Source organism: Nesoenas mayeri (assembly GCF_963082525.1).
Source record: "Nesoenas mayeri genome assembly, chromosome: 5".
NCBI classification, from domain to species: domain Eukaryota; kingdom Metazoa; phylum Chordata; class Aves; order Columbiformes; family Columbidae; genus Nesoenas; species Nesoenas mayeri.
This window is the reverse complement of record NC_137548.1, coordinates 29,599,609-29,614,129: the sequence shown is the minus strand read 5'-3', so window position 1 is coordinate 29,614,129 and position 14,521 is coordinate 29,599,609. Positions and strand designations below refer to the sequence as shown.

Genomic DNA, 14,521 nt, shown 5'->3' with positions numbered 1-14,521 from the left:
CAATATTCCAGATGTGGTCTCACCAGGGCAGAGTAGAGGGGAAGGAGAACCTCTCTCGACCTACTAACCACCCCCCTTCTAATACACCCCAGGATGCCATTGGCCTTCCTGGCCACAAGGGCACAGTGCTGTTTTTGTTTGCCTAGTGTAAGTGTTGGTTTGTTTGTTTTCTATCTTTCCTGTCAGGATTCTGTAGTTTACCAGCATTCTACTGTGTTTACTCTGTCTGGCCAAAGGTTTGGTTTTGTGTGTGTGTGGTTGGAGATGAGAGTACTGTAGAAAATCGATCCTGGCATGAGAGGAGTTTGAAGTGTGGTCTTGAAAGAAGTTTCTAATTTATTGAAACTCTCATTGTTTTCAACTATAGAAGTGGAATAAATTAATGGCTGGTGTTCTTGCTCATATTTTGTTAATCTTGCGGTTTGAGGAAGATAAAACTACTGATACAACCAATGACCTTGGCCTTCAGACATTTCTAGCAAAGACTAACGGGCTGAGATTTTTCATTATTATTCAGGAGAGCTGATAAAGCAAACACATGGTCAAATGTATCTCAGTTGTATTAATTGTATTCTATTTTTTCTTTTTTTTCTCTTGCATGCTTTTATTCTGCATGTAGGATGTTCTATTATTGAAAATTCCCCTTTCAAGGTGGGGGCCAAAATCCATCTATTCACCTGACCAACCCAGACACGGCTTTGGGCTTTGGCAAAAATGGTAATAGTATTTGTTTGTGGTTCTTTTCCAGGATCAACATAACTTTTTTTTTATTCTGGGCCTTCTCTACATTTTAAAATATTCTGATAAATAGTCATAAACTGGTTATTCACTTGTATTGAGATGTGAGTATTGAAAGTTCTCTTTTGGAGCGAGTTCATCTTGGTTATCTACAGGTCTTTTATTGATGATGTGGATTAGCCACGTCACAGACGTAGATACACTCAGCTGGCTCTGTACATTTCTGATTTTGGGCCAAGATTTATTTGTATTGTTAGCTAAATGTTCTGAGAGTTCAGCTGTGCCTCTTTCTAGGGCCAGTTTGGATTTGGAAGTTAAAAAGTCCAAACTAATGAGCCTTCCCAGACTTGTACTGGTTTTGAGAAGACTGACTCTGATCTCCTTGTGCATCGTTCTTGGTGTCAGTCAGCTGGTTTAGCATGGGTGGAGATAGTGTGGTGATGTGTCTTGGAGCCTGCTATGAAGTTTTAAAAAAATAATTAAAAGAAAAGTTGTATTGAACTTCTCGTATGTATATGCCTTGCTCTCCCGCACTCCTGGTTATGGGAACTTATTAGTTAGGGCCAACATTAATGTTTAGGGTCAGGTTAGGTCCTAAGCTGCATCTCTATACTGATGGTAGTAAAAAGAACAGAATGCAAGAATCAGCTGGATTCAACAGAGAACATGAGGTGTCCGGCTAGGTATTCAGCTAAAAACCTCAGTTATTTCCACTGTAACCATCTTTCTCTTTTCCTTTCAATAGTTGGATATACTTTATTGAAGAAGCATTGGGGATTGTACTTTCATTTTTACGCGGGATAATTGTATAGGAAGAAGGTAGATGTATAAAGTGGTTTTGAGCTGTGAGTGGTAACTTGCTGCTTCCTTTGTTCCTCTTCAGACATGAGCTGCAGTTGATTTTCTATTTTTTTTTTTCTTTTTTATCACTAGTTTGCTTGTTTTTTCTCCTTACCTGTGGTTTGTAGATTGGTCTCCAAGTTTCAGAGGATGAATTTTCCTTTGATTGATTCAGGGAACAGTTAATCAAGCATCTGTTTAAAGAGCAAACTGAAGAATAAAATCCATATGCTTTATCAGCTTAGGAGTAAACAGAGGCTGTGTGCTTCTTAGGGAAAACTATACAATTTTCCTTGTTAACCTCGTCACCATGTTGTTTAAAGGAATTTACCTTTATCAATACTAAATTCTTTATGCTGAGAATCTGGCTCCCCAGCTTGTTCTCAGTACTTGCGTGCTCTTCCATGAGAACAAGGCTGACCCCCAAGTCTCAAGAGGTTCTGTGAACTGACCTAGAGCAGCGTGTAAAGAAAGCGAAAGCTATTACCCTGTTACCTAAGAAAGGGGGATGTGTGTGTGTGTGTGTTTGTTTGTTTTTTAAAAATGTATTTTAAAACACATTACTCCTTGGATTACAACAATTACTATTTGGTTATACTGAAGCTTCTAGGAGGCCTTCCAACGTAATTGAAGCTGGCAAGCCATTAGAAGATACCATTTCTTGCATGTGCTACCTGTAAACAAACTCAGTCTTTAATTGCTTCATCCTTTTTTTCTGTTCCTTTAGTTACAGTTGCTTTCAGGGTAGATAAGTCTTTGTTTACTGACATAAAAATCAATTGTGAAGCATGCATTGCACCTTCTGCCAGAAAATATCCACGTTTAATATATCACAAGAAATCAAAAAGAGGCGTATGATCATCTTTCTGGTCACTGTACTTTAATAGTTTGGATCAATACTTAATATCTAAAGTTTTTAGAACATTCACTAGAGACTGTGGTGAAAGTCACCTATGGTACGGTTATTTTAGTTTTATAGTACAGTATCCACTAGTCCAAGTCAAGCAGGTACTTCAATGTTTTCTGAATGTTATACTTTGGCAAAATACTTAGACTGTATTTTTATTTTGTGTGTCCTCTAGAAACTTAGAGTTTGCAGATGAGCTTGAGTTTGTTATCCTGTTAACAAACACAGACAGAAATGTGGCTGCTGCTGCACCTGAACTAGGAATTTTGTAGAAGTGCAGGAAGCTAAGAACCAAGATAATGAATGCAATTATTAAGTGTGATGTATTTATATTATATTTTCTCTTGTTAGAAATGAAAACATTCTGAATATTTAGGAAATAAGTTTTCTTGCACTTAATGTTTTTTTCTTCCTCTTTCTTGCAGTAAATGTAGCCCTCGCCCTAGCAGCAAATGATTCGGTAGGTGAGCATCTAATTATCAGCCTTAATGTGAAGCAAGTGTGTGAGTCATAAATAAAATGGTTACTGCTGGGGGCAGTCGCATACATTAAATCTAAGCATTTACTCTGACAGTTAATTTCTTTATTTGTTTTCCATGGACTTCTGAGTTTATATTAATTTGTTTATATTTTATCAGTACCATGAATGACTTAGTAGCTCTCATCCTTCATATGGGTTTGGTTCTCTTCTTTCCCTTGTGTGTCTCTCGAGTTCAGCTGCAATTCTGCAAGGATGTGTAGACATAGTAGAGGATGTTTGTATAGGTTGGAGGCAAGTAATAAATAATTAAATTCTATCACTTCAGAGTACTGACTTGGAAGAAAATATGAGTAAGTGCTGGATGGTGTCCAAAATGTTTTTTTATATCTGTAAAGATTTACTTTTTCTTGAGAAATTAATGTGCAAAAATAATTTTATATGTAAACAGCTGAGGAAAAAAAGGAACTACATATCTTGCCTAAAGCTTGGAAATATGTTTTTAGGGGGATAAAATATCATTGCCCAGTTTGGTATTGCTCAAACTATTACTTAGACTAGAGATATACAGTGAGAACCATTAAAGTTTAAAAACAACAGGCCTTCCTTATATCCATCTGCAGCTATAAACTGGGAGTAGTTCTGTTGTTCACATTTGTTACCACAGAGGCAAACTCAGAAGCAAGCTTCACTTCCTGTGTAGGGTTGTATAAAGAAGGTTTTGTACGCATAAAGCATTACTTAAAGTATCCTTAAGTACTTTAATCTGGTAAATGTAGCATATTTTTCTTGTAAAAGATGAGTGAAGGACAACAACAGGTAGGAGTGAGGTTTACATGCAGTCTGCATGAGTCCTGTAGGAATTTTGTGAAAGACTAAATACTCCTTATCAAGTATGACTGAGCTTATGGAAATTTTTTTAAAGCTGTTATATGAAATAGGTACTGTTTGTAATGGCATCTGATCTTGATATTTCGCAGTTTTTAATTCCATGTTTTAAATAGGATGCTGGAATAATTTGATTTCAGAGAAAAATCTGTCATCTTGAAAAGCAAAACTGCTTGAATGGTTCCTTCTAATTAACTTTAAAACATGGCATTTGCTGTAATACTTCTACAAAAAGAATGTGATCCTGCAATGTAATTTGTGTTGCGGCATGGTCATCGAGTAGCTCCATGGAAACCATGTCAACTAGTTGTACGTAACTTTCTGTACCAGTGTTTTTAGGATTGTGCCTGATACCTTTCAAATATGCAGTTTTGTGCATTGTTTAAATTTATGTTTATATAAAGCATGTCTTAGTAATTCTGACATACACAAATCGTGGGATTTTACTCTTTTGTTAGGAGTTAAACAGCTGGCTTTAAACATAATGTGTTGCATCACTTCGGTAGTCCATTAAAACACTTGTAAAGCACACAAATAAGAGAGACCCTAGCTCAGAATGATTGAAAAGGTTATTGCTGAACTTATTTGGAAAATCAGGGACTGAGAAATATTTTTTGATGAAATTGAGCCAAGAAAGTTAAGTAAACGTAGAATGCACTAGTCAGGTGTACCTCAGGAATCTGAGGTGGTGTAAAATTGGAGGTCAGTGTCTGGTGGATGTTAATCAATGAAGAGCAGCTGAAATTGATGAAATAGCTGTGGCTTGCTTGAACTGATGGTCACAATTTAACAAGTTGCTGCCATGGTGAAGCTGTGCATTGATGTAATTACAGGTTAGAAAATATGAAATTAAGGTGGATTTGGTAAACTCTACTCTAGCTTGTTTGTTTGTATGTTAATTTTTTTAAGGTAATGATGGCATACATTGTGTTTATGTTTAACCTTTGGGCTTGAATTTGCTTGTATGTTCATTTGTGTGCTCCCATCGATTTCAGTTTGCCAGTTTTGTGAGTCAGGGTTATGAAATTAGTATCTCTGGGACCTTGATCCAGGCTGGGACTGTCCAGTGCTCTGAAATGTGTAGGGACCATTGCAGTGTTCTGTTTTGTTATGGTGGAGGTTCTTTTCCATAATCCATTGGTGCCTTCTGCTGAAGTGAATTTCTTTGACCTCAGATATGGACCGCTTTTTACTTTTAATAAATACTGATTGTGTATCGCCTTCCCATGGTTTCCCTTCCCATCATTGCTGTTGTTAAGTTCACCTCCTTCCGAGGAAGCAGTAATGATTCTGTCAGTAACTCGGAGCTTCAGCAGCCTCCTGCAACTCTTTATATCTCTTATAAGCAAAATACAGATTTATAGAAACTGATACTTCATCTTGATGTACTGTTTAAAGGAGGAAATAAGGACTTGTGAAGTAAAACGGGTCACTATGACAATGAAGGTCGGTGGTTCCTTCATTAGATGCAGTCTGTTTCTGTTCCAAGTTCAATGTTTATAACTAGATTTTCAAAGCAGGTAGTATACTGGAGCTAAATGACTTTTAAAATAATGTTGTCTTCTGATCCTTCAAGTGTTCTTTTTCTGAGATTATACAAGTCACAGACTATTGAGAACAACTATTTTCTGGTGAGGGAGATATGTGGAAGATGCTTTCAGAGGAGATAGGATTAGATTCTTGCTACTTTCAGTAACAGCTGTGACATATTATTGTTGTTTGATAGTATCGTAAACTGGAAGAAGATTAACAGTCAAAGCATAAAGGAATTTTTTGTCCTCTTGATAAAAGAAAGCTTCTTCCCGTTGTCTCTTAAAAGTCTACTTTCTAGAGTTAAAAAACCTAAACCAAAAGCTCACTGTTTCTATAGATTTTTATTTTAATAGAAGATTTTTCAGTTATTGTAGTGATAGTCTGAAGTATTAAAGCATCGACAGAGTCTTGGACGCTGCCCTGGGTACACAGTGTTGTTGGCAGAGCTGGGATTAGAATTCAGGAGTTCAAGTCTTGCATCCTAGCGCTCATTCTGTTTGGCATATTTTTACCTCATGGTTACAGACTAAATAATTCAAGATAGGATTTCATTTAGGTGCCTAGATACCACATCCAAGACAAAGTAGGTTTTTTGTGAGTTTGTGGTATGTTTTGGTTTTTTTTTTTAATGCAAAGCCAGGGAAACAAATGTGGCAGCCTCTTATCCCTTTCTGGAATATTAGGCTTTTAGCACCCCAGGTTACCTGCTGTAGATAGATTAGTTAAGAATTGCATAAGCTCTTGTGCCTGTACCAAGACCTGTAAATCTATACAATGTTCTTTTTGTGTTAAGAAATAACTTAAAGTTTTACCCTTGTGTCCTATTCTAATTGCTTGCCTAGTTTGACAGCTGATTCTTTTCATTCTTTTGATGTACCAGCAGTTAGTTGTGCTCCCCTAGGAGCACTTGGGAAGAATTTTTGGGTCTTGTGCCAGGACGATTCATATCCAGACTAGAATGACTATTTATGAAAGCTGCCTGGCCAGAGACGATTTTTTATAGTAGAAACAAGTTGAATTAATAGATGGCAGCAATAACAGGGTAGAGATTGCTTGTTTATGAACAGAGTATTTTCGTGAGCAAACACCAGCTGTGCATGACTAAGGATGGCACAAATCCAGTTGGGAGGCTGTGTGCTTGTGCTGTCACTGTCAGGCAAGCTCCTTGGGCAGATTTGAGTCTTATGAGCAGTGGCTGAGGGAACTGGGGCTGTTTAGCCTGGAGAGAAGGAGGCTGAGGGGAGACCTTATTGCTCTCTACAGCTACTGAAAGGAGGTTGTAGACAGGTGGATGTCTGTCTCTTTTCACAGGTAACAAATGATAGGACAAGAGGAAATGGCCTCAAGTTGAGCCAGGGGAGGTTTAGATTGGATATTAGGAAAAACTTCACTAAAAGAGTTGTCAGTCATTGGAGCAGGCTGCCCAGGGAAGTGGTTGAGTCACCATCCCTGGAGGTGTTTAAAACACACATAGATTAGGTTCTTAGGGACATGGTTTAGTGATGGAGTTGACAGTGCTAGGTTAACAGTTGGACTTGATGATCTTAAAGGTCTTTTCCAACCAAAACAATTATGTGATTTCCTTGGACTCCCCTTTCCTTTCCAGAAGACTTACATGTTTCACTATAGGGTGAAATAGCTTTTGTGTTGTGGAGGACAGAGAGGAGCAAGAAGTAGAACCATATGGAACAAATAAGCATCAGCAAGTGGCTTCTTCCTGCAGCAGTGGGGACATGTGATTAAGGGCATCAGTTTTAACTCTTCTAGCCTAACTTTCTGTCAGGGGATTGCTGAGTCAAGCAGACCAAGACGAAAATTTGAATTACATAAAGGGTGATTCTATCGTAGAGAGTGGCCTTTGTTTTCCCAAGCAAACCCGCTGGTTGCGCAGCGCCCTTAGTTCTGTGGGAGCAGCGGCGGTGCTGAGGGGCGGAGGGCGGCCGGCCGGCAGGGGGCGCGCTGCTCCCCGCGGGACCGCGTTTCCCTCCGGCGGGAACCGGCGCGGCCTGAGCAGCGCTGGGGAAAGCCCGGCATGAGCCACGTGAAATACACTTACCCGACGCTGTCAGGGCCAGACTGTCACAACGCGGATTTAGTTTTGTTTGTTTTTTAAAGCAGAAAATTTCTGTGGATATCTGCCTATTACATGCATGTGATAGTAAGAGGTTTCTTGCACATATATAGTAAGTTATAGCATAGATATTATATAGGTATGAGCAGAGTCTTCATGTGAATTCACTATGGTGATAATAAAATTAGTTTAATTATTTCAGAATGTGTATTTAATCAAACAACACACTTTAATTTTAACACTACTCAAAATCCACTCAGCCTATTTTCTTTACATTCCAGCTTCCCCCCCCCCCGGTCCCGTTTGGCTCCTGTAATTAAACTATTTGTTTATAGTATTTGAATGCTGAATTAATAGATGACTTTGCAATGCATATATGTTTCTTTCTGGTAAGGAAAAAGATTCATGCAGTAGTAACTAACATCTAGAAGAAATTAGACAACAATGGTTTCCTTCACTAACTAATTATAGTGTGAAGGCTAAGTTTTTTAACTGTTTTGTCATCCTCCTATGCAGCTTTCCTAATTGTTAGGGTTTGATTCTAGGCATCTTTACCTTTGCTGCTGAGTGAGTCAGAAGACTTCAATTGCTATAGATAAGATGTTCATGCTGTTCATGCTTGTTTCTTAATGCTAAAATGTGTCAATAACGCTAGAGACGCCAGTTAGAATTGATTTGGGTTATCTTGCAATGACAGCGCAGCTCAGGCAGATCAGCTGAGAAAATGAGAGAATAAGGCTTTAAAAGTCTTACTGTTTTTCAAGTAAAAAATGAGTGAAATTAAAAATATTTTTAAACATAGGCCACTTAGAATGTTTTCTTTTCATCAAATAACTATATGCTTGATTTGAGGAAAATAAAAATTGTTAATTTTTTTTTTTTAAGTATTGCATGTGGAGTTAATTACCTGCACCCTGAGTCTTCAAGTCATTGAAAGCCTAGGGCAGATGTCAGAGATACTGATGTGAAAGATGGAGCATGTTTATAATAATCTGGCATACTGTGAAAGCTGGGAGGCATCTTGTAGAGATGTATTAGTATTTGGGATTCCGTTTTGGATTTTGGTAATTTATATTTTAAATGGTGCTGTATTTATTTATTTTTTTTTTAACAGGATACATAGTGTGCAAGAAGGCCAGACAAGTTTGTATTACTGGTATCTAATGATTTAGAAATCTCACCAGGACCTACTGCAGACTGTTGTGGAAAAAAAAGTGCCAGAGAAGTTCTGTAGCTGATAGAAAATTAGAAGATGTTCATATGAAGGAAAAGGGTTTTTAAGCCAGTAGAAGAGTGAGTGTTTAAAACAAGTTGCATTTCTAGGCTAGGGGGTGAGAAAACTGCAGTGATACTTTTTCAGCTCTAATCCAATTTACAGCTAGGCACTTAAATAGTGTGCAGTTGAAAGAGTTAGAGAATTAGGGATTAAAAGATGGCTATTCAGTGTGTCAGTATGTCAAACGAGGAATCCAGAGCCTACACTGATTTTAAGTTCCCTTTTGTCCTATGTGTTGCTGCTTGCGGTTTGGGATTAGCTCTAAGTCTATAATGACATTAAAAGGGTAAATTGAGAGTCCTGGTGGTGGATTAAGAGGACGAGCTTTAAAAATAACTGGTGTCTTCAGTTAGCAAAGATGGAATTTCTGTCTCTGAAATGGGCTGCGGCTGCTGAATATCAGGAGTGCTTCTAATATAGGGAATCCTTCACCATCTAGAATGATGACAGCTCATTAACCTGTGCCTCTGTCTCTCAGGCTGAACACCAGGGAATTCTGGTCATCTGCAGAGTTTACTTCAAAGTAAAATACCATCTGGTAATGTCTAGTGGGGACACATATGCCCTACCAAGTATGGTAAAAGTCTCAGAAAAGATAAGCAAAAATGAAATTAATGCTTTTAACGAGCCTCTGGATGTTTAGCAGTAACATAGGCTGGGTTGATTAACAGCTATTTATAGTAGCTTTTTGTGGGCTGATTTTTTTCCTTCCCCCCCCCCCCCCCCCTTTTTTTTTTTTTCTCCTTCTTTCTGTTGGCATGAAGTTTTTTATCAGATTTGTTTCTCAAGGAAGCACTTAGCAACTTCGAAGAAATCAAGTAATATCACCAGGTTCTCCACTGAACACAGAAGTATGTATGGAGGGGTCGTCTGCGATATATGAATGGAACTGGTTGCATTTGGTTGAAAAACCTGTTAGTGGAAAATGTAGTTGATTTCACAGTTAATATTACCTGAAAGACAAAAATGGAACCTACGTAAAGTGTGTCAGAGAGATGAAAAAATTTTTAAGTGTCTGCTAAAATAGTTAACAGTAGGAAAGTTATGGATCATTTTGTCATTAGCATGTCATCTGTACAAGGACCATGTACAGTAAAACTCACCTGTGTAAGAGAACAAACATGATAGCAATTGAATAATTTTGAAACTGCACGAGGGAAAGCAAAGGATGTTAAGTTTACTTGATTTTTACAAGACCTTTCTCTGCCAATATATAGAGGGACTGTGTCTAATATGACCTTCAACAATTTTATTTTTTTTTTCCCAAAAGGATTCATTACAACTAATTTCAGAGCTTGAAAATCATTAATTCAGAATAGAGCTATCTTGTACATCTGCCGCTCACAAGGCAGCGACCAAGTTCAAAGGCTAAACTGAACTTTAATTATGTTGAGAATCTTGCCAGAGAAGTTAAAGGAAAGGATCTTTTTAGTGAGGTTATCTGGGCCTGTAATTTGTACACTGCACAAAATGAAGCTGTAGGATTCTCAGCTTTCAGGGATATATGCTAAAATATGGTTTTTATCTCTTGATGTAGCATTTGATTTTCTTGTAAATACAGAACCTTGTGCCTGGTGACTGTGAAAACTTGTTTTTATTTCTTAGTGTAGGTGATAGAAGTTTCTAAATTGGAATGAAAACTTTCCTGTATTTGTACTGGGGTAAGAGATGCAGTGATTATGTAGATATACCTTATGCTGAATATTTGTCAGAAATCTTTGGACAGGTCTAATTGGGGAAATTAATATCTTGTTGAGAAGATTAATGGTAGTGAAGTAAAAAGTATGACGTAGTCAGTGAAGTAGAAATTATGCTGTAGTCAATGATGTAAAAGCAGAAGATGAAAAGGAGTTCTAGTTGTTAGTTATAGTTTGGGACAGAGTTTTTAGAAGGGTGTGTTATGACAGGACAAGGTGTCATGGTTTTAAACTAAAGGAGGGGAGATTCAGGCTAGACATGAGGAAGACATTTTTTTACACTGAGGGTGATAAAATGCTGGACAGGTTACCCAGAGAGGTGATAGATGCCCCGTCTCTGGAAACATTCAAGACCGGGCTGGACGAGGCTCCGAGCAACATGATCTAGGTGAAGATGTTATGCCTGTGTTTTAGGATTTGTTTTAATACAGCAGTACTTCGAAAGATGTGTCGATTTACATGTGGGTTATATGGATTGAAATGCAATGTATTAAAATTGAATTTATTTTTGTATTTATTATTGTAACCCGTGCATCTGGATTCAACTTCACTTAGCATGAGAAGTGTCTGGTGTTGGGGTAATTCTGATGAACTGTTTCATGTGGTACCATCCAGGTGTATACAAATTATGTTGTCTCTTGGGGTTTTAAAACATTGTAAATGCTGCAAGAGCTGATCTGAACTGTGCTGTGCCTGTCTTCAAAGATCCCATGGTATCTGCCATAATGTTTTTCCAAGATAATTAACCTTGAGTAAAGGGTTACTAGTGTTCTAGGGATGCTTACGTACTTCAAATGCAGAGGTAGTTGAGAGAAACAAAACTCAAACCCTTTGGTTTATTGGGCCAATGCTTTCTGTATAAGCTGCTACTTTTAGGCAGTGTGAACTCTTTTTACCCAACATATTGAGTTGCTTGATGAGGGAAAAAATACTCTACCTTAGGCTGTCTTCAGTGAGGTTCTGCCAGTGATTTAAAGAGTTTTTTTTCTGAAAGACCTTTCTTCTATAATCTGATAAAAAGCACCATGGCTGTAGGAGCACTTGTGCTGTCATTAACAAGATTTGTAGAAACTGAAGAATCTGTTAATTATTTTTCTGTTTGAAGACAACTGTTTTATTGGAGCATATCCATTAACAAAAGCAGCGCCTCTCAGAAACAAGCATCTTTCTTACTTTTGAGGAAGGGTGTACATTTTTTTGAGAAACTGTCAGGATTATTGTATTAGCTTGAAACAAAGATTAGCTTTGTAATTTGGAGTAGTAGCTGGATTTGCAGCATCCTCCTGGATAACTGAGGGATATTTTTCTCCAGTATGCATGTATTTTTTGTTAATTTCAGGAAATTGGGTACACTCATGGATATACTCCTGCTGACTCCTAGGAAAAAGTGGCCTGTGGTGATGAACATCTTACTATGCCTAGGAGGCTGTGAATTCAATCTAATTAATTTAGATCATCCTAAATCTTCAGTCCCCTTAGGCTGAAAATAGAACTGTAGTGAGTTGTAAGATGATTGTAGTTAGTTAATCAGTGGATAGTCACGATCCTTGTTGGGGTGAAAAAAAAATCTCAAAAAGTTGAGGGAAGGGATGTCAGCCAGGTGTAAAACACTATGTAGGATTTTCTGCAAATATTTACTTTCATTTGAGAAGTAATTAGGTGGCACAGCCCTTAGATGATGTTTTGATGGGTTCGATTAGCTGCTGACACAGATAAAGGGACCGAGTCATGAATCTTTCTAATCTGCTAAAATATGCATTTTGTACAAGAACAAAGAAGCTCTCATACTGTTGTTGATGTCTTTGAAATCTAGTGTAAAAATGGGTCTTTTCAATCTTTCTGAAATTGCAGCTTTCATACACTGTGCAAGAAGTAGAATAATTTGTCAGAGTAACTCCTGAACTTTTTTGTAATGGCTTTCACAAGATGATATAAAGAAAGGAATATTAAAATACCTGAGATAATTCACGTAATTACATATGCTTTGCTCTGTTTAATAAAAAAGAATATTGAATAACCAACCCCAAATTTGATTGATTTTTGTAGTAAAAGCATATTTTTCAAAGTGTCTTCAGGGTTGACTATCAATAGGTTAAAAAAAAAGAAGAAAAGAAAGGAACGCCCACAGAAAAACAAGCCCCAAACAAAAAATATATGTTTTAGTAAAAAGGGTCAGTCTTGCTTCTCAGGTGTCTAGGCTTCTATGATTTAGTTTCTTTATTGTAATTGAATTTCAGATTTATTTAAAGTAGTGACCTGAATACGTAGGTTTTTAATCCGAGTGCATTTCTGTTTAACAAAACAAACAAACTGATCGTGATGCCACAGAATGTACGTCCTGTTTAGAAATCCTGTTGAAGGATAGAGATGCTGTAGACTTGTGTTAAAAGCCTCATTATACTCTTTTTCTAACCAGAAACTTGGTTGTTACCGCTGAGCCTTCGGCTTTCTCTCATTCTTTCCCATCAGAATTGTGATAACAAAATGGCTTAATATACGATACCAAATCATGAAAGCTTCATCCAGAAAAAGAGATGTGCAATTTGAAACACCAACAGTGAAAGATTGATCCGGCATTATTGGAAAAGCTCCAGTTGCTGCCTTAACCTTTCAAACAAGCTCTTAAACGTACTTGCAAATGTTTTGCAAAATGTTGAATACAGTTAGCTTATATTAGAGGAACTTGACGTTCAGCACTTCAAAGCGCTTGCTCATTACTACTTAATTTGTGGAACTTGGTAATTGGTAGTGTGTCTTGCCATCTGTAGGAAAAATAGTTTAATTTCTACAAAATATGAATGTATATCTATAAAAAAGCACATAGAAATGAATCTTGTCAGTCTAAACTATATAGTTATAATTTTTATTTAAAGTTTATTGCCTCATGTACCATATGTAGTTGAATAAACCCATTTTTTAGCATTCTTTGGTGTAAATGCATTTGGTTAAAATGTTATACCTGCTTAATTGGCTTCAGAGACTTGCATTTCGGTATTTTCAAGATGTCTCCAAAAGTTTACTCTCACCACTTGAGTGGAAGACAAAAATGTTTCTTATGTTTTTGATGTTCCTTGTAGTCACTAGTACAATTCAAATTGCATTAATTTGACTATATTTAGAAACATTGCTTGGTTGTTACACAATAAAATTTCATACCTTTTTTAAAAAGTTAAAATACTACTTCTGTGTAAATGTACACGGAGTAGAGAGATCACTGCTTATAATGTTTGTTAGTATAAAGTCTGTGGTCTACATTGTAAGTAAGAAAATGTACAAGTGGGGATTCTGGGTATCGAGAACCTAGATTTTGTGAAGATGTCTGGCTCAGCTAGTACAGACATTGTTATCTTTCATGCTTCAGTTGCAATTTAGAGAGAAGGGAAACAGTGATGACTTCTGTCTAAAATCAAGATAATATTTTTATTTCTATGGGCAGTTTTGATATTCTACTCAACTAATAATTTATAAAGGAAGATAGACATTTTGACAAATGCTTTTTTGTGTTTGTTTCCCTACACAGACAAAAGAAGTTGGTTTACTTGACGTAGACATATATGGGCCTTCAATTCCAAAGATGATGAACTTAAAAGGAAACCCAGAATTAACACCAAGTAAGTGGAAGTGATTTTTCTTGCTGTCTTTTTTGTACAGGGGTGAGCATGGACCACTGATTGGTGCTTCCTTGGTGTGACACAGAAGGAATGCAAACAAGAGAAGACAACTTAATGTATTTTTAAAATTCTTTTTAGGAATGAGGTTGCTTTCAAAGCTACCTTGTACAACTAGGAGCAAATTCAGGGTTGTGGGGTTTTTTTTAATATTGGCCCACAGTCTTTAGAGTTTTATCGGTTATTACTAAAAGACTGGAAAGGGTAGCTAGGAAACAAAGGTTATCATCAGTAGTTTTAAATTTGCTATATAGGATGCCACTATAGAAGACATTCAAATAAAAACCAGAAAACGTTAGTTTAGGAAATGAAAGAAGGATCAGAGCAGTAGCTTATATAAAATGTCACTGAAAAGATTGTATTTGATCTCTTTCTTCAGCCATACATGCCAGGCCACTTGATTCCTTTTTATTTGAAGTTGTGTG

At 37.1% G+C, this 14,521-nt stretch overlaps 1 protein-coding gene across 4 annotated transcripts in view; it reads left to right on the top strand.

Annotated features, from left to right (window-relative positions):
• NUBPL (NUBP iron-sulfur cluster assembly factor, mitochondrial) overlaps positions 1–14,521 on the top strand; it is a 108,831-nt gene that overhangs the window by 3,635 nt on the left and 90,675 nt on the right. For all 4 annotated transcript variants that reach the window (XR_013922235.1, XM_080346167.1, XM_080346168.1 and 1 more), the window contains exons 3-4: positions 2,911–2,945; positions 13,949–14,039. Coding sequence is in view for 3 of the 4 variants with exons in the window: in XM_080346167.1 (XP_080202293.1) it covers positions 2,911–2,945; positions 13,949–14,039 (126 nt within the window). In the remaining variant the exon portion in view is untranslated. The remainder of the gene's footprint in view (positions 1–2,910; positions 2,946–13,948; positions 14,040–14,521) is intronic.